Source organism: Hyla sarda, chromosome 4, assembly GCF_029499605.1.
Source record: "Hyla sarda isolate aHylSar1 chromosome 4, aHylSar1.hap1, whole genome shotgun sequence".
Classification (NCBI taxonomy): Eukaryota; Metazoa; Chordata; class Amphibia; order Anura; family Hylidae; genus Hyla; species Hyla sarda.
This window is the reverse complement of record NC_079192.1, coordinates 237,865,082-237,892,625: the sequence shown is the minus strand read 5'-3', so window position 1 is coordinate 237,892,625 and position 27,544 is coordinate 237,865,082. Positions and strand designations below refer to the sequence as shown.

At 43.6% G+C, this 27,544-nt stretch overlaps 1 protein-coding gene across 1 annotated transcript; it reads left to right on the top strand.

Annotated features, from left to right (window-relative positions):
* On the top strand, window positions 1-27,304 carry HYAL4 (hyaluronidase 4). Its single transcript, XM_056569865.1, has 5 exons — window positions 1-17; window positions 1,663-1,711; window positions 22,113-23,066; window positions 26,693-26,782; window positions 26,873-27,304. The coding sequence occupies exons 1-5, from the start codon at window positions 1-3 to the stop codon at window positions 27,302-27,304; spliced, it is 1,542 nt and encodes a 513-aa protein (XP_056425840.1).
* The last annotated feature ends 240 nt before the right edge of the window (window positions 27,305-27,544 follow it).

The following is a 27,544-nucleotide window of genomic DNA, read 5'->3' as shown; positions in this document are numbered from 1 at the left end:
ATGACCAGCTTTACAAAGTGAGTCCGATCATCGATCATTTTGGGGCCAAATTTGTGGAGGCCTACGTACCGCTCAGGGACCTCTCGGTAGATGAGTCTCTCATCAGTTTTAAGGGGAGACTCATCTTCCGCCAGTATATTCCCTCGAAGCGGGCGCGGTATGGCATGAAACTCTACAAACTTTGGGAGAGTACCTCCGGGTACACTTGCAAGTTTAGAGTATATGAGGGACGAGATTCCCGTATTGAACCCCCAGAATGTCCCCCCACTCTGGGTGTTAGCGGGAAACTAGTTTGGGACCTTATGCACCCATTGCTGTATAAGGGTTTCCACGTATACGTGGATAACTTTTATACCAGCATCCCTCTGCTCAAATCCCTTTCCACCAGATCCACGTCCGCTTGTGGGACCGTGCGGAAGAACCAGAGAGGCCTCCCTCTAAATTTGGTCCAGACGCCTATTCCCAAGGGTGAGTCCCGTGCCCTTACCCATGATAACCTGTTGTTGGTCAGGTATAAGGATAAGAGGGATATCCTTATACTCACCGCTATTCATGGGAACGGCAGCACCCCTGTCCCTGTGCGAGGTACCGTGGGACCGGTCCTGAAGCCCGATTGTATTCTGGACTACAATCGGTATATGGGGGGAGTTGATCTCTCAGATCAAGTCCTTAAGCCATATAATGCCATGCGGAAAACACGGGCATGGTACAAAAAAGTTGCGGTCTACATGGTACAAGTTGCCATGTACAACGCTTTTGTACTATCCCAGTACGCTGGCAACACAGGGACATTCTTCCAGTACCAAGAAGAAGTCCTAAGGTTCCTGACCTTTGGCGACCAGGAAAGAGTAGGCCGGACTTCCCAAGGGTCTGGAGTTATAGGCGCCAGGATCGTCCCAGGCCAACACTTTCCAGGTGTGATCCCCCACAGTGGAAAGAAGGGACGAACCCAGAAAAGATGCAGAGTGTGTAGCAGGAGGGGGATACGGAAGGACACCACGTATCAGTGCGACACTCGCCCAGATAATCCGGGCCTCTGCATTGGCTGCTTCAGGGAGTATCACACTTTCATGGAGCCCTTAATTTTCACTTTTCAGTTTAATTTTCCATAATTTGACCAATGTACCAAGTCCACAGTACATTCCAAATTGTTAACCTCCTAAAACCACTAAATTGCCCCCAAAAAAAGAAAAAAAAAATACCTGATAAGACCTCTGGGGGTGTTTTTTCAAAAATGGGTCATAGGTCACTGAGTCACTATTGTGGACTTTTTTATGTTGCCTCAAATGCGCAGCGCTCTCTCTCCACTGAGCAGGTGCGCATTTGAGGCAACAGGTTAGGGACGGCGACACACATCACATTCATAGAATGATGATTCAGAGCATAGGGTTTGGGGTGGGCATATTTTTTTTTGTTTTGGCTATGCTCTGGGTCATCATTCTGGGAATATATCCTTTTTTATTATAATTTATAAATGTTCTGGCCCACTGTACCCCATATTACGGGCCTCTGTACCCCACCTGTCTACCCCAGTTACAGCCCGTTGTCCCCCATAGTGTTCCCCTATTTTAGGGCTCAGTGCTCCCCCCATTAATGCTCCTTGAGGTGGGGTCCCACATCCTGGCTGCTATAATAAGCTCAAGGCCCCTGACTGACCTCCCACTTCAAGACCTGGTGTGCACCCGTGGAACGAAAGTCATCAAAAATTAAGGTATGTCTTTATTCCAAAGAAAATGTATTTACAAATTTTGGGGGGTCTTTTCTCCTTTTAACCCTTGTAAAAATGTAAAATGTGGGGGAAAGCCCACATTTTAGTGAAAAAAAATATATATTTTTTACATATGCAAAAGTCGTGAAACCCCTGTAGGGTATTAAGGCTTACTTTACCCCTTGTTACGTTCCTCAAGGGGTCTAGTTTCCAAAATGGTATGCCATGTGTTTTTTTTGCTGTCCTGGCACCATAGGGGCTTCCTAAATGCGACATGTCCCCCCCATTTCAGCAAAGTCTGCAAATGTGACTCCTTCTCTTCTGAGCATTGTAGTACGCCCGTAGTGCACTTGACGTCCACTTATGAGGTACCTCCATACTCAGAAGAGATGGGGTTACAAATTTTGGGGCGTCTTTTCTGCTATTAACCCTTGCAAAAATGTGAAATTTGGGGGGAAACACACATTTTTGTGAATTTTTTTTTTTTTTTTTTACATATGCAAAAGTCGTGAAACCCCTGTGGGGTATTAAGGCTCACTTTATTCCTTGTTACGTTCCTCAAGGGGTCTAGTTTCCAAAATGGTATGCCATGTGTTTTTTTTTTGCTGTTCTGGCACCATAGAGGCTTCCTAAATACGACATGCCCCCCGAGCAAAATTTGCTCTCAAAAAGCCAAATTTGACTCCTTCTCTTCTGAGCATTGTAGTTCGCCCGTAGTGCACTTCAGGTCAACTTATGGGGTACCTCCATACTCAGAAGAGATGGGGTTACAAATTTTGGGGGGTATTTTCTGCTATTAACCCTTGCAAAAATGTGAAATTTGGGGGGGAACACACATTTTTGTGAAAAATAAATAAATTTTTTTTTACATAAGCAAAAGTCGTGAAACCCCTGTGGGGTATTAAGGCTTACTTTACCGCTTGTTATGTTCCTCAAGGGGTCTAGTTTCCAAAATGGTATGCCATGGTGTTTTTTGTTTTTTTTTGCTGTCCTGGCACCATAGGGGCTTCCTAAATGCGACATGTCCCCCATTTCAGCAAAGTTTGCAAATGTGACTCCTTCTCTTCTGAGCATTGTAGTACGCCCGTAGTGCACTTGACGTCCACTTATGGGGTACCTCCATACTCAGAAGAGATGGGGTTACAAATTTGGGGGGTATTTTCTGCTATTAACCCTTGCAAAAATGTGAAATTTGGGGGGAAACACACATTTTAGTGAAAATTTTTTTTTTTTTACATATGCAAAAGTCGTGAAACCCCTGTGGGGTATTAAGGCTCACTTTATTCCTTGTTATGTTCCTCAAGGGATCTAGTTTCCAAAATGGTATGCCATGTGTTTTTTTTTTTTTGCTGTTCTGGCACTATAGCGGCTTCCTTAATACGACATGCCCCCTGAGCAAAATTTGCTCTCAAAAAGCCAAATATGACTCCTTCTCTTCTGAGCATTGTAGTTTGCCCGTAGTGCACTTCAGGTCAACTTATGGGGTACCTCCATACTCATAAGAGATGGGGTTACAAATTTTGGGGGGTATTTTCTGCTATTAACCCTTGCAAAAATGTGAAATTTGGAGGGAAACACACATTTTAGTGAAAAAAAATAATTTTTTTTACATATGCAAAAGTCGTGAAACCCCTTTGGGGTATTAAGGCTCATTATATTCCTTGTTACGTTCCTCAAGGGGTCTAGTTTCCAAAATGGTATGCCATGTGTTTTTTTTTTTGCTGTTCTGACACCATAGAGGCTTCCTAAATGCGACATGCCCCCCGAGCAAAATTTGCTATCAAAAAGCCAAATATGACTCCTCTTCTGAGCATTGTAGTTAGCCCATAGTGCACTTCAGATCAACTTATGGGGTACCTCCATACTCAGAAGAGATGGGGTTACAAATTTTGGGGGGTATCTTCTGCTATTAACCCTTGCAAAAATGAGAAATTTGGGGGGAAACACACATTTTAGTGGAATTTTTTTTTTTTTACATATGCAAAAGTCGTGATACCCCTGTGGGGTATTAAGGCTCACTTTATTCCTTGTTACGTTCCTCAAGGGGTCTAGTTTCCAAAATGGTATGCCATGTGTTTTTTGCTGTTCTGGCACCATAGGGGCTTCCTAAATGCAACATGCCCCCCAAAAACCATTTCAGAAAAACGTACTCTCCAAAATCCCCTTGTCGCTCCTTCACTTCTGAGCCCTCTACTGTGCCCGCCGAACACTTTACATAGACATATGAGGTATGTGCTTACTCGAGAGAAATTGGGCAACAAATATAAGTATACATTTTCTCCTTTTACCCCTTGTAAAAATAAAAAAATTGGGTCTACAAGAACATGCAAGTGTAAAAAATGAAGATTGTGAATTTTCTGACTGAATGTCATTTTGAATACTTTGGGGGGTGCAGTTTTTATAATGGGGTCTTTTATTGGGTATTTCTAATATGAAGACCCTTCAAATCATCTTCAAACCTGAACTGGTCCCTGAAAAATAGAGAGTTTGAAAATTTTTTGTGAAAAATTTGAAAATTGCTGCTGAAATTTGAAGCCCTCTGGTGTCTTTCAAAAGTAAAAACTTGTCAATTTTATGATGCAAACATAAAGTAGACATATTGGAAATGTGAATAAAAAAAAATATTTGGAATATCCATTTTCCTTACAAGCAGAGAGCTTCAAAGTTAGAAAAATGCAAAATTTACAATTTTTTAATCACATTTGGAGATTTTTCACCAAGAAAGGATGCAAGTTACCACAAAAATTTACCACCATGTTAAAGTAGAGTATGTCATGAAAAAATAATCTCGGAATCAGAATGATAACTAAAAGCATTCCAGAGTTATCAATGTTTAAAGTGACAGTGGTCAGATGTTCAAGAAACGCTCTGGTCCTAAGGTGTCAAAGGGCCTGGTCCTTAAGGGGTTAATGACCCAGGATTCTGTCACATGTTTACCTTAGAAATAAATAGATAGAATAGTGACATGAAGTATTTACAAGCAGAGATCTACAGTAGCCTTTCTTTTCTCCATATTAAAAATGGGGCAGCACTTCCCTGCCACTGTAGATTTTTCCAATACAATAATAATACAAGTAATAATTAGCTTATTTATATAGCAATACTTATTCTGTAGGGCTGTACAGAGATTCTCATCGCTCACTATGGTTCCTGTTCCCAATGGGGAAACTAAAAATGTACCTATTACTATGTTTTAGAGTGTAAGATAAAAGCCATGCAAACACAGGGAAAATATACAAACTCCTTGCAGATGTTCTCCTTGGTGCGATTTGATCCCAGAACTTCAGCACTGGAAGTCAGCAGTGCCAACCACTGAGGCAACCACAAGGTAGTTTTCAGCCCCTGGTCTATTTCACATCATGCTGTGCTTACTGCTGCAGATTCCTACTTAGCTCCAATGTTTGCTCCATCTTCAGGGTAGGGCTAAAATCAATGTGGAATTACTAACAGCCCATGATTGCCCATGATTCTTTCAAAAACAGCACCATTCTTGTCCTCTGTTTGTGTGTGGTAATGCAGCTAAGTTCCGCACTTAATACCACATACAAGTGGGCATTGTTTTTGGAAGACCACAACCATTTTTAATTTTTTTTAAATCCTGGAAACCTCTTTAACCCCTTAGGGACTTAGCCTATTTTCACCTTAAGGACTCAGCAAATTTTCGTTTTTGCATTTTCGCTTTTTCCTCCTTCCCTTCTAAAAATCATAACACTTTCAATTTTGCACCTACAGACACATATAAGGGCTTATTTTTTTACATCACCAATTGTACTTTGTAATGCATTCATTTATTTTATAATATAACCTACGGCAAAACAAAAAAAAATTTTTGTGGGGTAAAATAAAAAAAGGCCATTTTGTAAATTTTGGGGGCTCCCGTTTCTACATAGTGCAATATTTTGTTAAAATAACACCTTATCTTTATTCTGTAGGTCCATACGGTTATAAAGATACCCAATTCATATAGGTTTTATTTTATTTTAATACTTAAGAAAATTATAAACTACATGCACCAAAATTAGTATGTTTAAAATTGGCATCTTATTACCCCTATAACTTTTTTATTTTTTTTGTGTATGGGGCAGTATGAGGGCTTATTTTTTGCGCCGTCATCTGAAGTTTTTATCAGTATAGTTTTTGTTTTGATGGGACTTTTTGATCCCTTTTTATTAATATTTTTATGGTATATGAAGTGACCAAAAATGCACAATGGACTTTGGATTTTTTTACGTGTACGCCATCGACTATGTGGTTTAGCTAACCTAATATTTTAATAGTTTGGACATTTACGCACGCGGCAATACCACATATGATTATTTTTATTCTTTATTACATTATTTTATTTAAAAAACGGCAAAAGGGGGTGATTTTTACTTTTAATAGGGAAGGGGTTAATGAACTTTTATTAAAAACATTTTTTACACTTTTTTTTGTTAGCCCATAGGGGGCTTAAACATGTAATCTTCTAATTGCGTACACTGATCAGTGTTATGCCACTGATCAGTGTAACCGGCGATCAGTGTAACCGCGATTTTGTCGCAATAGTCCCGATCAACTCCGCTGAGCTGCCGGATTTCTTTTACTTTCGTTTTAGACGCCGCGATCAACTTTTATCGCGGCGTCTAAAGGGTTAATGCTGGGCATCGGCCATGCCCAGCATTAGCTGTGGGTCCTAGCTGCCTGCAGCAACCAGGACTCATCGGGTTTAACCCGTTCTCCACCGGTGAGAATGTTTTAAACCCATTATACTGGACCAGGGCATACAGGTACACCTACAAGACGTATTCCATGGCAACAAGTAAATAACAAGAGAGCATCCAGCCTATTTTGGTAGGAATGCCTCTTAAAAACTATTGACTTCTAATAATTACTTGTATTTGCAAATATTTGTCATAATGCATCAGTTTAGATCTATTTATCTACATGGTAAAACTTGTCCTCCATTAACAGTATCTCACAAAAGTCCACCCCTCACTTTTTTGTAAATATTTTATTACATCTTTCATGTGAGAACACTGAAGAATGACACTCTGGTACATTGTATAATAGTGAGTGCACAGCCTATATAAAAGTGTTTAATGTTGCTGCCCCCTCAAAATAACTCAACACACAACCATTAACCCTTAAGGACCAAACCCATTTTCACCTTAAGTACCAGAGCGTTTTTTGCACATCTGACCACTGTGACTTTAAGCATTAGTAACTCTTGGGTGCTTTAACTTTTTAGTCTGATTCCGAGATAATTTTTTTGTTACATATTCTACTTTATGATAATGGTAAATTTTCGTCGATACTTGCATAATTTCTTGGTGAAAAATTCAAAAACTTTATGAAAAAATTTTCAATTTAGCATTTTTCTATCTTTGAAGCTCTCTGCTTGTAAGGAAAATAGAAATTCAAAATAAATTATATATTAATTCACATATACAATATGTCTACTTTATGTTTGCATCATAAAGTTGACATGTTTTTACTTAGGGCTTCAAAGTTCAGCAGCAATTTTCTAATTTTCCCCAAAACTTTCAAAATCTGAATTTTTCAGGGACCAGTTCAGTTTTGAAGTGGATATGAAGGGCCTTTATATTAGAAATACTCCATAAATGACCTCGTTATAAAAACTGCACCCCTCAAAGTATTCAAAATTACATTCAGAAAGTTTGTTAATCGTTTAGGTGTTTCACAGGAATAGCAGCAAAGTGAAGGAGAAAATTCAAAATTTTTTCCACTCGCATGTTCTTGTAGACCCAGTTTTTGAATTTTTACAAGGGGTAATAGTAGAAAAAGCCCCTCAAAATTTGCAACCCAATTTCTCTCGAGTAAGGAAATACCTCATATGTGTATGTCAAGTGTTTGGCAGGCACAGTGGAGGGCTCAGAAGGGAAGGAGCAACAATTGGATTTTGGAGAGTGAATTTTGCTGAAATGTTTTTTTGGGGGGCATGTCGCATTTAGGAAGCCCCTATTGTGCCAGAACAGCAAAAAAACAAAACCATGGCATATGTTTGTGGAAACTACACCCCTCAAGGCACGTAACAAGGGGTCCAGTGAGCCTTAACACCCCACAGGTGTTTGACAACTTTTTGTTGAAGTCGGATGTGTAAATGAAAAAAAAATTTTTTCACTAAAGTGCAGTTTTCCCCCCAAATTTACAATTTTTACAGAGGGTAATGGGAGAAAATGCCCCCCAAAATTTTTAAACCCATCTCTTCTGAGTATGAAAATGCCCCATGTTAGGACATAAAATGCTCTGCGGGCAAACTACAATGCTCAGAAGAGAAGGAGGTACATTTGGCTTTTGGAAAGCAAATTTTGCTGAAATGGTTTTTGGAGGGGATGTCGCATTTAGGAAGCCCCTATGGTGCCAGAACAGCAAAAAAAAAAAAAAAAACACATGGCACACTATTTTGGAAACTACACCCAAGGAACGTAACAAGGGGTACAGTGAGCCTTAACACCCCACCAGTGTTTGACGACTTTTCTTAAAGTCGTATGTGTAAATGAAAAAAAAAAATTTCACTAAAATGCATTTTTTTCCCCCCAATTTTAAATTTTTAAAAGGGATAATATGAGAAAATGCCCCCCAAAATTTGTAACCCCATTTCTTCTGAATATGGAAATACCCCATGTGTGGACATCAAGTGCTCTGCTGGCGCACTACAATGCTCAGAAGAGGAGCGCCAATGAGCTTTTTTAGAGAGAATTTGTTTAGAATGGAAGTCAGGGGCCATGTGCATTTACAAAGCCCCCGTGGTGCCAGAACAGTGGACATGTGACTCCATTTTGGAAACTAAACCCCTCACAGAATTTAATAAGGAGTGAAGTGAGCATTTACACCCCCACTGGCGTTTCACAGATCTTTGGAACAGTGGTCTGTGCAAATGAAAAATTACATTTTTCATTTTCACGGACCACTGTTCAAAAAATCTGTCCAAAAATGCTCACTGCACCCCTTATTACATTACATGAGGGGTGTAGTTTCCAAAATGGGGTCCCATGTGGGGGGGTCCATTGTTCTGGCACTATGGGGGCTTTGTGAACACACGTGGCCTTCAATTCCAGACAAATTTTCTCTCCAAAAGCCCAATGGCGCTCCTTCTCTCCTGAGCATTGTAGTTCGCCGGCAGAGCACTTTACATCCACATATGGGGTATGTTCTTACTCAGAAGAAATGGGGTTACAAATCTGGGGGGGCTTTTTTCCTATTTTCCCTTGTGAAAGTGGGTATTTATTTTTTTGCGTTTATGTCAGAACCGCTGTAAAATCAGCCACCCCTGTGCAAATCACCAATTTAGGCCTCAAATGTACCTAGTGTGCTCTCACTCCTGAGCCTTGTTGTGCGCCCGCAGAGCATTTTACGTCCACATATGGGGTATTTCCATACTCAGGAGAAATTGTGTTACAAATTTTGGGGGTCTTTTTTTTCCATAAGGGGCAAAAGGAGAAAAAGCTCCCCAAAATTTTTAGTGCAATTGCTCCTGAGTACAGAAATATCCCATATGTGGCTCTAAACTGTTTCCTTGAAATACGACAGGGCTCCGAAGTGAGAGAGCGCCATGCGCATTTGAGGACTAAATTAGGGATTGCATAGGGGTGGACATAGGGGTATTCTATGCCAGTGATTCCCAAACAGGGTGCCTCCAGCTGTTGCTAAACTCCCAGCATGCCTGGACAGTCAGTAGCTGTCTGGAAATGTTGTGAGTTGGTGTTTTGCAACAGCTGGAGGCTCTGTTTTGGAAACACTGCCGTACGATACATTTTCATTTTTATGGGGGGGGGCAGTGTAAGGGGGTGTATATGTAGTGTTTAACCCTTTATTTTGTGTTGGTGTAGTGTAGTGTTTTTAGGGTACATTCGCACTGGCGGGGGTTAACGGTGAGTTTCCCGCTAAGAGTTTACGCTGCGGTGGAAAATTTGCCGCAGCTCAAACTCAGGAACGCAGGAAACTCACTGTAAACCCGCACGTGTAAATGTACCCTGTACATTCACATGGGAGGGGGGGGGGCGGGGCAAGCCTCCAGCTGTTGCACAACTACAACTCCCAGCATGCACTGACAGACCGTGCATGCTGGGAGTTGTAGTTTTCCAACACTGGTTGGAAAACCTTCAGTTAGGTTCTGTTACCTAACTCAGTATTGTCCAACAAGTGTGCCTTCAGCTGTTGCAAAACTACAACTCCCAGCATGTACTGATTGCTGAAGGCCATGCTGGAAGATGTAGTTATACAGCAGCTGGAGGTACGCAACTACAACTCCCAGCATGCCAAGACAGCTGTTTGGGCATGCTGGGAGTTGTAGTTTTGCAAGATCTGAAGAGCCACAGTTTAGAGACCACTGCACAGTGATCTCCAAACTGTGGCCCTCCAGATGTTGCAAAACTACAAATCCCGGCATGCCCAGATAGCAAACTGCTGTGTGGGCATGCTGGGAGTTGTAGTTTTGCAGGATCTAGAGGGCCACAGTTTAGAGACCACTGCACAGTGACCTCCAAACTGTAGCCCTTCATCTGTTGCAAAACTACAAATCCCAGCATGCCCAAACAGCGAACAGCTGTCTGGGCATGTTGGGAGTTGTAGTTTTGCAACATCTGGAGGGTTACAGTTTAGAGACCACTGTATAGTGGTCTCAAACTGTAGCCCTCCAGATGTTGCTAGGCAAATCACCGGCTTCTGTAGTCTACACCAGGGAGCCAGCCGCATGTCATTGCCACCCGGTGCCACCGCCTCCATTGGTAAGTGACCTCCGGAGCCGGTCACCAACGGTTCCCCTGCTCTGCCGGGACAACAGTGTGTGGGCAGAGCGGGGGAACCGAACTTTAACCCCCCTGCCCCTGATCTGTTATTGGACACCCCCAATCCCCCTTATTTTCCGAGTCACCAGAGACCCGTATGACCCGGAATCCCGGTCCAGACCCTGCCCGTCACACGGTGGGGACGGAAATTCCCACCGGCATACAGTTACCCCCTTGATCCTTAAGTATCAGCTAGCAAGGGCGTACCCATACGCCAGTGGTCCTTAAGGGGTTAATGTCTAAACATTGTAAACAAAAGTGGGTACACACCTAAATGAAAATGTCCAAATTGGGCCCAGTGTCAATATTTTGCGTGGCTACCATTATTTTCAAGCACTGCCCTAAGCCTCTTAGGCATATAGTTCACCAGACATTCACAGGTTCCCACTTGGGTCCTCTTCCACTCCTCCATAACAACATCACAGAGCTGGTGGATGTTAGAGACCTTGCGCTCCTCCACCTTCGATTTGAGGATGCCCCACAGATGCTCAATAGGGTTTAGGTCTGAAGACATACGTTGCCAGTCCATTACTATTACCCTCAGCTTATTTAGCATGGCAGTGGTCATCTTTGATGCCTATTTGGGGTTGTTATCATGTTGGAATACTGCTCTCCTACCCAGTCTCCAAAAAAGGGGATCATGCTCGGCTTTAGTATGTCACAGTATGTTGCCATGCACGGTTCCATCAATGAACTGTAGTTCTCCAGTGCCAGCAGCATTCATGCAGCCCCATCACCATGCTTGACTGTAGGCTAGACACACTTGGCTTTGTACTTCTCATCTGGTTGCGGCAACACACGCTTGACACCATCTGAACCAAATAAGCTTATCTTCGGCTCATCGGACCACAGGACATAGTTCCAGTAATTCATGCCTTTAGTCTGCTTGTTTTCAGCAAACTGTTTGCAGGCTTTCTTGTACGTCATCTTTAGAAGAGGCTTCTTCTAGGACAACAGCCTTTCAAACCAATTTGATGGAGTGTGCTGCATATGTTCTAAGCAGTGACAGCCTGATCCAAGCTCTGGGTATGACACTTAGCATGTGCATGTAACTTCTATAACCAACCATGGCGAGACCTGTTCTAAGTGGAACCTTTCCTGTGAATCTGCTGTACAGTTTTGCCCATTGTGCAGCTCAGTTTCTTCTTATATTGGTCCTCTTCATGTAAAGCAACTATTTTTTTTTCCAGATCCTCAGAAAGTTCTTTGCCATGAGGTGCCATGTTAAATGTCCAGTGACTAGCATTAAAGAGTGTGAGAGTGATAACACCAAATTTAAGACACATGCTCCCCATTGTCACCTGAGATCTTGTAATGCTATTGAGTCACATGACACAGGGAGGGAAACATGGCTAATTGGGCCCACCTAGGGGTGTAATCACCCCTAATCATTTGTTGCCAAGGTACATTAATCGCTGTGTGTTGAGTTATTTTGAGGGACAGCAACATTAACCCTCTAACGACATCAGACGTAAATGTATGTCCTGGTGCGGTGGTACTTAGCACACCATGAGGTACATTTACATCATGTACATGACCGCAAGCAACGGATCGGTGCTCGCATCATGCACGGCAGGTCCCAGCTGTCGCGCTGATGTCAGCTATTAACCTCTCAGATGCCGTGATCAATACAGATCACGGCATCTGCGGCACTGCAGCACTTAAAATAGATGATCGGATTGAGCACAGAGATCCAATCATCTAGCATGGCGGGCGGAGGTCCCCTTACCTGCCTCCGGCTGTCTCCAGGGGTCTTCTACTCTGGTCTGAGATCGAGCAGACTAGAGCAGAAGATCGCCGATAACACTGATGAGTGCTATGCCCTATGCATAGCACTGAACAGTATTAGCAATCAAATGATTGCTATAAATAGTGTATAAAGAGTGTAAAAAAACATTTTTTTCAATTTGAAAAATCCCCTGCCCCAATAAAAATGTAAATTGGCCCTTTTTCCTATTTTACCCCAAAAAGCCTAAAAAAAATTAATAAACATATTTGGTATTGCGGCATGCGTAAATGTCCGGACTATGAAAATATAATGTTAATTTTCCTGTATAGTGAACAGCATAAACTGTCAAAAAAATTGTCCAAAATTGCTGCTTTTTGTCACATTTTAGTCCGAAAAAAAATTATAAAAAGTGATAAAAAAGTTGAATGTAAGCAAAAGTGGTACCAATAAAAACAACAGATCACAGCACAAAAAATGAGCCCTCTTACCACCCCATATACAGAAAAATTGGAAAGTTATAGGTGGTCAAAGTAGGGCAATTACAAACATACTAATTTTGTTAAAATAGTTTGAGATTTTTTTAAAGCGGTACAATTATAAAAAAAAAGCATATAACATTGGTATAATTTTAATTGTATTGACCCACAGAATAAAGAAAACATGTCATTTTTACCATAAAGTGTACAGCATGAAAAAGAGAAAACTTCCAAAATTAGCTAAATTGCGGTTTTCTTTTCAATTTCCCCATAGAAATTATATTTTTTGGGTTGCTCCGTACATTTTATAGTAAAATGAGTGATGTCATTATAAAGTAAAATTGGTGACGCAAAAAAAACAAGCCATCACATGGGTCTGTGTATGAAAATATAAAAGAGTTATGATTTTTAGAAGGTGAGGAGGATAAAGAAAATGCAAAAATAAAATTGAGGAAAAATGGGCCTGTCCTTAAAGGGTTAAATAATGTTATACAATCTGTGCATTCACTACTTTACATTGTAGCAGTGTGTCATTCCTTCAGTGTTGTCAGATAAAAAGGTATATAAAATATCTACAAAAATGTGAGGGGTGTTCTCACTGTTCCTGTATCATTGTATTCAATAATTGCAATTAGAAATCTGGTAAACAGGAACAAGCAAAAGTCTGTAACCAAGAGGGCAATATATTACAAAATCACAAACCAAGGTAATGCCAGGACAGGCAATGGATCAAACATACATAGCAGCGCAATAAAAAAATTACCAATTAAAGGGTAGTCAGGTCACAAGCACTGTTACGCCTAGCGCTCCGGGTCCCCACTCCTCCCCGGAGCGCTCACGGCGTCTTTTTCCCTGCAGCGCCCCGGTCAGTCCCGCTGACCGGGAGCGCTGCACTGTCATGGCCGTTGGGGATGCGATTCGCACAGCGGGACGCGCCCGCTCGCGAATCGCATCCCAGGTCACTTACCCGTCCCGGTCCCCTGCTGTCATGTGCTGGCGCGCGCGGCTCCGCTCTCTTGAGCGCGCGCGCCAGCTCTCTGAGACTTAAAGGGCCAGTGCACCAATGATTGGTGCCTGGCCCAATTAGCTTAATTGGCTTCCACCTGCTCCCTGGCTATATCTGATCTCCTCCCATGCACTTCCTTGCCGGATCTTGTTGCCGCAGCAAGACCATCCCGCTTTGCGGCGGGCTCTGGTGAACACCAGTAGCCTCTTAGAACCGATCCACTAGCACGGTCCACGCCAATCCCTCGCTGACATAGAGGATCCACTACCTGGAAGCCGAATCGTGACAGTAGATCCGGCCATGGATCCCGCTGAGGTGCCGCTGCCAAGTCTCGCTGACCTTACCACGGTGGTCGCTCAGCAATCGCAGCAAATTGCCCAACAAGGACAGCAGCTGTCGCAGTTGACCGCCACGTTACAGCAACTTCTGCCTCTGCTACAGCAGCAACCATCTCCTCCGCCAGCTCCTGCACCTCCTCCGCAGCGAGTGGCCGCTCCTAGCCTCCGCTTGTCCCTGCCGGACAAATTTGATGGGGACTCTAAACTCTGCCGTGGATTTTTGTCTCAGTGTTCCCTGCATATGGAGATGTTGTCGGACTTGTTTCCTTCAGAACGGTCTAAGGTGGCGTTCGTAGTGAGCCTTCTTTCAGGAAAGGCCTTGTCTTGGGCCACACCGCTCTGGGACCGCAATGATCCTGCCACAGCCACAGTCCAGGCCTTCTTCGCTGAACTCCGGAGTGTCTTCGAGGAGCCAGCCCGAGCTTCTTCTGCTGAGACTGCCCTGTTGAACCTGGTCCAGGGTAATTCTTCAGTGGGCGAGTACGCCATCCAATTTCGTACTCTTGCTTCCGAGTTATCATGGAATAACGAGGCTCTCTGCGCGACCTTTAAAAAAGGCCTATCCAGTCGCATCAAGGATGTGCTGGCCGCACGAGAGATTCCTGCCAATCTGCAAGAACTCATCCATTTAGCTACCCGCATTGACATGCGTTTTTCTGAGCGACACCAAGAGCTCCGCCAGGAAAAAGACTTAGATCTCTGGGCACCTCTCCCACAGTATCCTTTGCAATCTACGCCTGGGCCTCCCGCCGAGGAGGCCATGCAAGTGGATAGGTCTCGCCTGACCCAGGAAGAGAGGAATCGCCGTAGGGAAGAAAATCTCTGTCTTTACTGTGCCAGTACCGAGCATTTCTTGGTGGATTGCCCTATCCGTCCTCCACGCACGCACCCAGCTCACGTCGGTGCGGCGTCTCTTGGTTCCAAGTCTGCTCCTCCACGTCTCACGGTGCCCGTGCGGATTTCTCCTTCAGCCAACTCCTCCCTTTCAGCCGTGGCCTGCTTGGACTCCGGTGCCTCTGGAAATTTTATTTTGGAGTCGTTTGTTAATAAATTCAGCATCCCGGTGACCCGTCTCGTCAAGCCACTCTACATTTCCGTGGTCAACGGAGCCAGATTGGACTGCACCGTGCGTTACCGCACAGAGCCCCTCCTCATGTCTATTGGACCCCACCTCGAGAGGATTGAGCTCTTCGTTCTCCCCGGCTGTACCTCTGAGGTCCTCCTCGGTCTGCCATGGCTCCGGCTTCATTCCCCCACCCTTGATTGGACCACCGGGGAGATCAAGAACTGGGACTCTGCCTGCCACAGGAAGTGCCTCTCCCCCCCTCCCAGTCCCATCAGGCAAGCCTCTGTGTCCCCTCATGGCTACCGTCCTTGTGTCTCCCTGCCCCGTGCCAAGCTTCACCCTCTGCCCTCCCTCCCCATTCCTACTCCTGCTGTACTGCCTGCCATTGAGGAAACCATCCATTCCTTCCCGGTGTCCTCATCCCAGGGGAGGCAGTCACCGGACAAAAAAAAGGGGAGACCTAAGGGGGGGGTACTGTTACGCCTAGCGCTCCGGGTCCCCGCTCCTCCCCGGAGCGCTCACGGCGTCTTTTTCCCTGCAGCGCCCCGGTCAGTCCCGCTGACCGGGAGCGCTGCACTGTCATGGCCGTTGGGGATGCGATTCGCACAGCGGGACGCGCCCGCTCGCGAATCGCATCCCAGGTCACTTACCCGTCCCGGTCCCCTGCTGTCATGTGCTGGCGCGCGCGGCTCCGCTCTCTTGGGCGCGCGCGCCAGCTCTCTGAGACTTAAAGGGCCAGTGCACCAATGATTGGTGCCTGGCCCAATTAGCTTAATTGGCTTCCACCTGCTCCCTGGCTATATCTGATCTCCTCCCATGCACTTCCTTGCTGGATCTTGTTGCCTTGTGCCAGTGAAAGCGTTTAGTGTGTCCAAAGCCTGTGTACCTGAACTTCTGCCTTCCTTCCTGACTACGAACCTTGCCGCCTGCCCCCGACCTTCTGCTACGTCTGACCTTGCCTCTGCCTAGTCCTTCTGTCCCACGCCTTCTCAGCAGTCAGCGAGGTAGAGCCGTTGCTAGTGGATACGACCTGGTTGCTACTGCCGCAGCAAGACCATCCCGCTTTGCGGCGGGCTCTGGTGAACACCAGTAGCCTCTTAGAACCGGTCCACTAGCACGGTCCACGCCAATCCCTCGCTGACATAGAGGATCCACTACCTGGAAGCCGAATCGTGACAAGCACAAGGTCAGGATACACAGGATAGATCACAGGATAAACAGGCACAAGAAATGCTAGTGATGGGGTCAACCTCTATCACAAGATTGGTCTGACCTCCCCGCTCCCATCTCCTGACAGGCCCACTGGCATTTCAGTCACTAACAAATGGCCCTGGAACTTGCAGGGCTGTTGTCAGGACGATGAAGAAAGCTGCCTGTTGTGCCGAGAGTAATAGAACAGCGCCCTCATCATTTCTGAAATCGGGATTTTACTACAGTATTTGGTTTACTATCTGCACCTTTCACAGGATGGGAAATTCATAGCAAAATAGGATGTAAATGCTAGACTAAGCGGGTATAATTAGGAGCTTCATATTTACACTCGGAAAAACAAGATTCATGCCCATATGCCTCCTTATCATAATCCACTGAGCCAAACATTCAAACCACATTTTCAAAGAAAGTTCCATTTGCCCATTGAGTGGAAATATTCAGCCAAACAGTACAGATGCAACTAAAAAACACTAAAGTGCAAGGAAACATCATTGTAATTAGGACACTCGAGACTTTAAAAATGTAGTTCCTTTGTAAAAGGGCCAGCAGTCAGAGGATGAACGAGAAAACACCTGTTCGTCAGCTGATTGTATCTTTTGTGTGGCCAATAATAATAATGGTTGTTTTGGGCCCTAACTTACCGTGTGTAAACAGAGGATGTGCAGCCAACAATGAAGTTTAAAGCCTGCACCAACAACCCAGCAATTGTAAATTGAGGCTTGTGAAGACTCAATGCGGAAGTAAATGCGTGGTGATTACAGAGATTGGCTCTCATTATTGTGCCCTGTTGCCATTTTTCTTAAGGGCTTTTACTTTTAGACTCACAGGTATATTTTCAGTAGAATAATTATGACTTCCCTAGCAATGTAAATGATCACATATGGTCTTAACAATAAGTTGGCTTTGATCATTCATGTTATATAAAAAGAATAAAGGAAATAAATGTAACCCCTTAAGGACCTAGGGCGTACAGTTTCGCCCTGGCTCCCTGGTACTTCAGGACCCAGGGCGTACCTGTACGCCCATGGGAATTTCGGTCCCCGCCGAGAGCCGGGCAAGGACCAGAACGCATCCCGTGACAATGTCAAGGTGATTGCACCGTGACCTGGGCGATTCTGGTCATATGGGTCACGTGTGACCCAATGACCCGGAATTAGAACGTGATCGGTGGTGTACTATACACCACCAATCACCTCCTGTTGCTGAGGAGAGGTGGCCCCAGGAGTGCTGCTTTTGGTCGGACAATTGCAGGACCAATAGCAGCCGGCAGAGGAGGGGTTAATGTCCCCTTCTCTCAGCTCTGCTCGCCCACCAAGCTCAGTCAGCAGGCAGAGCTGAAAGAAAGAGCTAGAGACGCCCCCTCTGCCAAGATCTGTGCCCCTCTGGGCTTAAGAAAAGCTGTGTAGTGCAGGGTAAGCTTCATTGTACAGGGAACGGTAGGAGGTAAAAAAAAAAAAAAAAAGGAAAAAATAAAATTCCCCGACCCCCTAATAGGTCCTCAAGGGTCTGCCACAGATTTTGCAGCGCGAACCTGAACCGGGCCCAATTAGGGTTTCAGGGCACTGCATTTGCCCCCCCCCCCCCTTTTTTTTTTTTGGGCCGCAGTGTTTTTTTTTTTTATAACAGTGTGTGATTTTCGGCGGAGGAAGCATAGGCTTTACTTCTCTCCGACTCCGAATCTGCCAGTGAAGACAAGGAAGATCCTACTTTTCTGTGTTCTCACTCATCCTCCTCCTCATCTAGCAGTGATGATGAGTCCCCCAGAAGGCGGCGGAGACGCCACCAGGCGAGGCCACGCACCCCCCATGAAAGTGACCCAGTGGCCGACACTAGTACGAGCGTCCATGCCGCTCGTAATAGGAGTTCAACCCCCTAGACAAGCGTACCAGAGCCCCCTTCTGGTGAACCTGTCTGAAGACCCCCAGAGGGATATCAGCCACGGATTCCTGAGTTTGTTGGCGATTCAGGAATCCGGATTGACACGGCGGGATACAGTTAAACAGACTATTTTAGTCATTTTTTCAGTGACAACTTTGTCAAACATATGGTGGAGCAAACTAATTTGTACGCCCAACAGTTCATTGCCCACCACCCTGATTTGTTTTTGGCAAGGTCCAATGAATGGTACGCCATTAATGCAGTCGAAATGAGGACATTTTGGGCTTTACAGTATGGCCATGGCACGGAAGCGGTTTGAGGCCATTCGGAAATGCCTGCCTAGGACTGGCTTTACAAAGTGAGGCCGATCATAGATCACTTTGGGGCCAAATTTTTGGAGACCTACATACCACTCAGGCAGCTCTCGGTAGATGAGTCTCATCAGTTTTAAGGGGAGACTCATCTTCCACCAGTATATTCCCTCAAAGCAGGCGCGGTATGGCGTGAAACTCCACAAACTTTGTGAGAGTATCTTCGGGTACACTTACAAGTTGAGAATATATGAGGGACAAAATTCCCGTATTGAACACCCAGAATGTCCCCCCACTCTGGGAGTTAGCGGGAAACTTGTTTGGGACCTTGTGCACCCATTACTGGATAAGGGTTACCACATGTACATGGACAACTTTTATACAAGCATCCCTCTGTTCACATCCCTTGCCGCCAGATTCACATCCGCTTGTGGGACCGTGCGGAAGAACCAGAGAGGCGTCCCTCTAAATTTGATCCTGACACCTATATCCAAGGGTGAGTCCTATGCCCTTACCCATGAAATCCTGTTGCTGTTCAGGTATAAGGATAAGAGGGATGTCCTTATGCTGACCACAATTCATGGTAACGGCAGCTCACCTGTCCCTGTGCGAGGTACCACAACAACGGTCCTCAAGCCTGATTGTGTTCTGGACTACAATCAGTATATGGGGGGAGTTGATCTCTCTGAACAAATCCTCAAGCCATACATGGCCATGCAGAAACATGGATATGGTACAAAAAAGTTGAGGTCTACTTGGTACAGGTTTCCATGTACAACTCTTTTCTATTGTTCCAGTACGCTGGCAACACAGGGACATTCCTCCAATTCCAAAAAGAAGTCCTAAAGGCCCTAATCTTTGGCGACCAGGAGTTATAGGTGCCAGGATTGTCCCAGAAAAAATGTAGGAAGGATACCACCACTCAGTGTGACACTTGTCCGATCATCCGGGCCTCTGCATTAAAAACTGCTTCAAGGAGTATCACACTTCCGTGCAGTACTACATTTTCCCTATTCATTTTAATTTCCCATAATCCCATAATTTGACTCCAATGTATCAAGTCCAGAGTACATTCCAAATTTTAACCTTATAAACCACTAAATTGCCCCAAAAAGATCTTTCATAAAAAACAACAACAACAAAAAAAACCTGATAAGTCTGCTGGGGGTATTTTTTCCAAAAATGGGTCATGGGTCACTGAGTCACTATCATCGGGGACTTTTTTTATGTTGCCTCAAATGCTCTACCTGAGCGGGTGCGCATTTGAGGCAACAGGTTAGGGATGGCCACACACATCACATTCCCAGAATGATGATTCAGAGCATAGGGTTTGGGGTGGGCATATTTTTTTAGTTTTGGCTATGCTCTGGGTCATCATTCTGGGAACATAACCTATTTTATCATTTTACGGCCCACTGTACCCGCTTTAATAACTTAGTGCACCCCGTGTAACGCTCCTTGAGGGGGAGTCCTGCTGTTCTGGCTCCATGTAAATGCTCAAGGCCACTGTCTGCGCTCCTGCTTTTCCGAGACCTGGTGTACACCCGCAGAGCTGTTTACATCCCAATATGAGGTATAGCAAACACACAAATTCCTCCGGAAGAACCACAGGATCAGGCAGGTGCTTGGATCTTGTTTAAAGTAAAAGGATTTTTTACCCTCAATGCAAGGCGTCTCGCGGTGATCCGCTTCATGGGGCATAAGATATGCCTGATGAAGCGGTTCACCATGAAATATGTTGCATTGTGTGTAATAAATCCTTTTACTTCAAACAAGATCCAAGCGCCTGCCTTATCCTGTGGTTCTTCCAGAGGAATTTGTGTGTTTGCTGTATCTGTTCCAGGAGTGGCTGCTAGATCAGAGAGTTTCCCTCTCCACATGTCTTTACCATTGTTGTGCTTGGCTCAGTACAACCATTGCCGGTGAACATAACTTATCACTGTTCACCTTCTTTTATACAAGTACTGTATCACACTATGGAGTGCTTTCCTTTGCATTAGTCAATATGAGGTATGTCCTCACTCCAAAGAAATGTATTTACAAATTTACGGTGACATTTTCTCTTGTTACCACAACACCTGTGGGGTGTTAAGGCTCACTGTTCTGCTGGTTACATTCCTTGAGGGGTGTAGTTTCACAATTAGTATGCCATGTCTTTTTTTTTTTTTTTGCTTTTCTGGCACCATAGGGGCTTTCTAAATGCGACATCCTCCCCCCATTTCAGCAAAATTTGCAAATGTGACTCCTTCTCTTCTGAGGATTATAGTGTGCCCACAGTGCACTTGATGTCCACACATGGGGTATTTCCATACTCAGAAGAGAAGGGGTTACAAATTTTGGGGGGCATTTTCTCCTATTACCAGTATTTCAATGGAAAAAAAAATGTATTTACCAACTTTAACGAAAAGTCGGCAAACACCTCTGGGGTGTTAAGGCTCCCTGTACCCCTTGTTACGTTCCTTGAGGGGTGAAGTTTCCAAAATAGTATGCCATGTGTTTTTTTTTGCTGTTCTGGCACCATAGGGGCTTCCTAAATGTGACATGCCCCCCAAAAACCATTTCAGAAAAACTCACTCTCCAAAATCCCATTGTCACTCCTGCTCTTCTGGGCCTTCTACTGCGCCTACCGAACACTTTACATCCACATATGAGGTATTTCCTTAATCAAGAGAAATTGGGTTACAAATTTTGGGGGATTTCTCTCCTTTTACCCCTTGTAAAATTTCTAAAACTGGATCTACAAGAACATGTGAGTGTAAAAAATTAAGATTTTGAATTTTCTCCTTTACTTTACTGCTATTCCTGTGAAACACCTAAAGGGTTAATACACTTACTGAATATCATTTAGAATACTTTGAGGGGTGTAGTTTTTATAATGGGGGTAATTTATGGGGTATTTCTAACATGAAGGCCCTTCAAATCCACTTCAAAACTGAACTGGTCCCTGAAAAATTCAGATTTTGAAAATGTTGTAAAAAATTGGAAAATTGCTGCTAAACTTTGAAGCCCTCTGCTGTCTTCCAATAGTAAAAATATATCAACTTTATGATGCAAACATAAAGTAGACATATTGTATATGCGAATCAATATATAATTTATTTGGGATGTCCATTTTCAGAAGCAGAGAGTTTCAAAGTTAAAAACATTTTCCTCAAATTTTGGAATTTTTACCAAGAAATTATGCAAGTATTGGCAAAAATGTACCACTAACATAGAGTAGAATATGTCACGAAAAAACAATCTCTGAATCAGAATGAAAAGTAAAAGCATCCCAGAGTTATTAATGTTTAAAGTGACAGTGGTCAGAGGTGCAAAAAATGCTCGGGTCCTTAAGGTGAAAATGTGATGGGTCCTTAAGGGGTTAAAGCTCCATTCCTTCCAGTGCAGGGACACATTTGTCAAACATCCTTGAATTACTTGACTGTCCCATCTTGAAAAATAGCAGTTTCCCAAAGCCACAAAATCCTTATCCTCCATTTTGCAAATGTTATCCCGACACTGTCTGCTCTGGAACCTAACAAAAAGAGTTGTACCCAGATATTTCAAACTAAATGAGTCTTAATTTTTTTCTAAATAAATATTTTATTTTATTCCTTTTAAAGGTAACATCCAAGTGTGAAATAATGTGGAGACCCGGCAGCCACCTGTTCTTATTATGGTTTTTGGCAGCAATCCTTATTGCCATTATCAATGGCCAGAGATATAAAAATGCAAAAACGCCTCTTATACAGAACAGGCCTTTTATTGCAATTTGGAATGCTCCTACACAGCAATGTAAACAACGGTATAAAATTGACTTGGATCTCAGTGTCTTTGATATAGTTGCAAACCCCAATGAAACCTTGAGTGGTCAAAATGTGACAATATTTTATCACACTCACCTGGGATATTACCCCTATGTGACTGATGATGGGGAGTCTGTACATGGTGGTGTGCCACAAAATGGAAGCTATGAAGCGCACTTTAAAAAGGCCACACAAGATATTATTAACCGTATACCAGGTAAAGATTTCCAAGGTCTTGGAGTTATTGACTGGGAGAACTGGCGACCACAGTGGAATAGAAACTGGGGAAGTAAAAGCATCTACAGAAATAAATCAGTAATGTTAGTAAAGGATCGCCATCCAGACTGGCCTATAGACTTGCTTACAAAACAGGCCAAGGAAGAATTTGACTCTGCAGCAAGAAGTTTCATGAGAGACTCTGTTATTTTAGCTCGGGAGATTAGACCTCAAGGTCACTGGGGCTACTACTTATTTCCGGATTGCTACAATTATGATTATAAACTGAATCCTCAATCATATACAGGACAATGTCCAACTATTGAATTAAAACGCAATGACTATCTGCAGTGGATGTGGGAATATAGCAGTGCTCTTTTCCCATCCATCTATTTAGAACATATTCTCCAGTCAACTTCAAATGCTCGAAAATTTGTCCATCATCGTCTTAAAGAAGCAAAACGAGTCGCCTCCATGTCAAAAAGACCATATGAAGCAGCGATTTATGCATATGCAAGGCCTTTTTACTCATTAACACTTTATACTTTATCTCAGGTAAGTAGATTTCTGTTGTTTGGTGGAAAACACACATAAGACTTATTAGCCTTCTATCGTAAGCTAAAGACTAAAGGTATATACATATTATATATTCAGAGAGTTGAAATATTGGGGTTTATTTACTAAGAGTGGAGTGTAGGTTTCTTTGTGGGTTTTGATTTCTGACTGGTATTTTCCCAAGGTATTTACTAAGGTTTCCCTACATTTTGCACTTTTCCCTATGTTTTGCTCTTTTTTTTACAACTGTTCTGATCTGTCGTGTTTTCCTCATCTCAAATCCACCACATTTTCTGGGGAAACCATAGTAAATATGTTGGGATTTTTCAAAACGGGATTTATCCCATGGTCATGCCCCCTTTTCAGATTTTTCTTGTAAAATGGAGGTTTTTTTTGGTCGCAAATTGTGTTGCATGGGACGTGCAACACAATTTGGGCGCAAAACCCAACAAAAAAGAGTCGGGATCATGTTAGTAAATAAACCCCATTGTATGCAATGGTGTGTACATGTACACTTAAAGGGGTACTCCGCCCCTAGACATCTTAGACATCCCCTATCCTTTGGATAGGGGATAAGATGTCAGATCGCCGTGGTCCCGCTGCTGGGGATCCCCGGTATCCCCGCTGCGGCACCGCACTTTACAGCACAGAGCGAGTTCGTTCTGTGCGTAATGACGGGCGATACAGGGGACGGAGCAGCGTGACATCATGGCTCCGCCCCTCGTGACATCACGGCCCGTCCCCTTAATGCAGGTCTATGGCAGGGGGCGTGACGACCACCACGCCCCCTCCCATAGACTTGTATTGAAAGGGGCGGGCTGTGACATAACGATGCTCCGGCCCCTGTATTGCCCGTCATTACGTGCAGAGCGAACTTGCTCTGTGCTTTAATGATAGCGCAGTGCCGCAGCAGGGATCCTGGGGCTTCCCAGCAGTGGGACTGCTGCGATCTGACATCTTATCCCTTTGGATAGGGGATAAGATGTCTAGGGGCGGAGTACCCCTTTAAGGCATCAGCTGTACAGTGTATACGTGGATCTGCAAAGTTTCTCTATAGCCATATTATGCTGCCCACAAGGAGGAAGAGGTAATAGCTCAGGGCAGGTGGGGGTAGCAGTCCCTTATGCACCTCTTGTGTGGTCACTTTAGCTTTGTGGTATGGTTGAACCCTGTACAGTATGTCCCCCTGTGGACCTGTGCAACTTTTCTAATCAGGGGTCTGCTCAATTTGGTGAGCCCTTGGCTCCAGGAGAAGGTGTCTGGGTGCTGGTATACCTGTGATGATATGTGCAAAGGACTTAATCGAAACACATTGGTGACTTGGAAAACAGAAACAACTTTTCTTGAAATCCTCTATGCACAACACAGGGTAGTGAAGTTACAAAGCCTTTAGGATGGATGCATGGGATGTGGACACAGTTCCCTGAGTAGCTTTTGCAGCAGTAATACTGTGTGCCGTGCCATGCAGAGTCTTGGCTGAAGCTTTGCAATCTTCAGAGCACTTTCTCTATGAAAGAGGTTGATTGAGCCAGTGTGAGGTTTTGGAGGGCATACCTACTTCTTCAGACATGTGCTTAGCTACTACTAGTGTCCTTATATCCATGCCTGGCATCTTTCCATAGTATACATATCCACTTTTTAAAATTACCTTAAAGGGGTACTCCGCTGCTCAGCGTTTGGAACAAACTGTTCGAAACGCTGGACGGCCCGGGAGTTCGTGACTTCATAGCCCATCCCCCTCAAGCCGCCAGGCCCCGCTCCCCCAATGCAAGTCTATGGGAGGGGGCGTGATGGCTGTTGTTTACAGTGAAATCTCCCTTAGTGGACACCTCCCAATAGCAGACAGTTTTTTTATTCCCCAGCAGAGTCCTACAGACAGTTTTTATACCCGTCGAATAGGGGACATTCCCAATAGCGGCCGTGGACCCAATAGGAGATAAAACACTCCCAATAGGGGACAAAACACTCCCAATAGGGGACAAAACACTTCCAATAAGGGACAACAAGGCTTATGTGCCGCCCTACCTTGTACACAGGGCTGCATATGCGAAAATTTGCATATGCAAACATTTGCATACATGGAAATTAGCATATGCGAAAATTAGCATATGCAACAATTTGCATAAGCGAAAATTCGGATACGCCAGTCTCACACAGTAGTATTAGAGCCTTCTTTACACCACACAAGCTGGAAGCAGAGAGGGATGATCACTGTGATGTGTACTGTAAAAAAATAAATAAAAAAGAATATTCATAATTACGAATATATAGTGTTATAGTCGTGAATATTCGCGAATTCGAGAATATGCGATATTCCCGAATAAAATTTGCATTGCAAATATTCGTGAGCAACACTACTCTTAAACACACAAGGAAGTACCTCTTTCCCTGGAGTGCTTAGTGTATATGAAGCAATTGCAGGAGCCGTGCACTCACAGTCAATAACGAACATTGGCGATTACACTAATACCGTCATTAAGCCTTTAGATGCTGTGGTCAATGCTCCAATGATAGACTCCCGGAAGCCGCTTTTACTATTCGGAACCCTTTAGCATTTTTTTCTGGGGCTGTACAATAAGTAATTTTTTCTGCACTGTGATTTGTAGATTTTATCAGTACCATTTTGATTTAGATGGGACTTTTTGGTTGTTTTTTTTATAATTTTTCTGATATATGATGTGACAAAAAATCAGCATTTTAAGTTTGCTGATGCATAGCATTGATTAGTTATATCTGCGCTCTGAAGCAGATCTACTATGGTAGGCATGGGGGCCTAGTAAAGGCATCCGGCTGACATAGTAACTTGTCGGCACTATGCGACCATGTTGCAGAGGTGCTGATTGGGCAGCCTACACCAGCTGCAACAACGATTTTGCCATTTAATCACCATATTTGCTACTCACTGAGTGCCAGCTGGTGATAGTAGCCGCTACTCACTGAGTATAAAGCGTGTTTCATATACGCCTGCCCACATGCTGACATACCAGGTACATTGTTTTTCAGGAAGGGGTAAAAACAATAAAAGACTGAATACTTACCTCCCTGCACTGTGCTTGTCGGATCTTCTGGTCTGTGTAGCAGTCCTGTTGTGCTAGTTTTTTCTGCCGTCCCGCTGCCCCGCTCAGCAATGTAATTGGTGTTCATCAAAAAAAGAAAGAACAGTATGGGAGTGGGGAGCGGAACATTTAAAAGCTGAAGCATTGGAGAAGCAAGGGTGCTAAGTATGTGGGGAATCACATAAATAACATTTGATACTTCCTGAAAAACCCCAAGTCTTCTGTTCACAATGGTGACTATGGACAACCTTATTATACAACTCCATACATTACCATGAACATGTATAAATGAAAAATAATGTACAGAAACAACAAATGTATACATAAAAAGTTATATCAGACTTTCTTCATATTATTCCTAATTCCTTTATGGCTTTGGCTCAACACACTTCATCAATGTATTCAACTTAAAATGTCTCAAAAAATGGATGTGTAAATTCACCTAATTCCCACCTAGTTTTAAATAAATAAAATTCAAATACAATAACATGTACATGGAATAATTCTTAATCCTATATATTGTTCTAGAAATCTGAATATATTTTACATGTCATATTTTGGTTATTATAGATTGACTTAGTGCATACAATTGGAGAAAGTGCAGCAATGGGTGCAGCAGGTGTTGTACTCTGGGGAGGAAGTGAATACTCCAGTACACCGGTAAGATTATTCGTCATAACAAAAAGTATATTTATTCAACTATGAGATTTGTTATGTATTCAATTTGTGCCATCTTGTTTACTTTTCCAGAACAGCTGCAATTTAGTGAAAAAATATATTGATGGACCATTTGGACACTACATAGTTAATGTGACTAAGGCTGCCAAACTTTGCAGTAAGGTCTTATGTAACAAAAATGGGAGATGTGTAAGGAAAAATCAAGACTCCGCAGCCTACTTACACTTGAATCCAAACAATTTTAAGATCAAGCCCCATCTGTTTGGTAAAGGGCATTATGTGACCGGGCACCATGGGAAGGAAGACGTCCAGTACATGAAGCAGAAGTTTGTGTGCCAGTGCTTTGAAGGTTGGACTGGAGTATCCTGTGAATTTCCACAATTTGAGGACATACATTGGAAATCAGAAATCTTACATAGTGGATCAGACTTATCATTCCAATCTTTCAGTTTTTTGCTCTATGTCCTTCTCCAAATTATTAGTTTACTTACAATTTCTGAATAATTTATTGAGTGCTCTAACATTTAAATTTAGAAATACTATAACACTAAAATGATAGATCTGCCAGTACCTAGCCGGACTGAGCTTGCCGCTTTGGATTTAAAAGAGACAGTCCAAGGACTAATGTTTATGTGTAAATATGGCCAGGCTGGACTAAACAAACAAGAAATGTGTACTTTTCTGCCCCAATCCACTGCCACTGCTATTTTAAAGGTGTCTGGTCCTGCTGCTTGATAGTGTTGA

Coding starts and splice junctions, on each gene's coding strand:
- HYAL4 (XM_056569865.1), top strand. Junction 1,712..22,112: donor GAAAGTCATCAAAAATTAAG/GTATGTCTTTAT, acceptor TTCCTTTTAAAG/GTAACATCCAAGTGTGAAAT. Junction 23,067..26,692: donor CACTTTATACTTTATCTCAG/GTAAGTAGATTT, acceptor TGGTTATTATAG/ATTGACTTAGTGCATACAAT.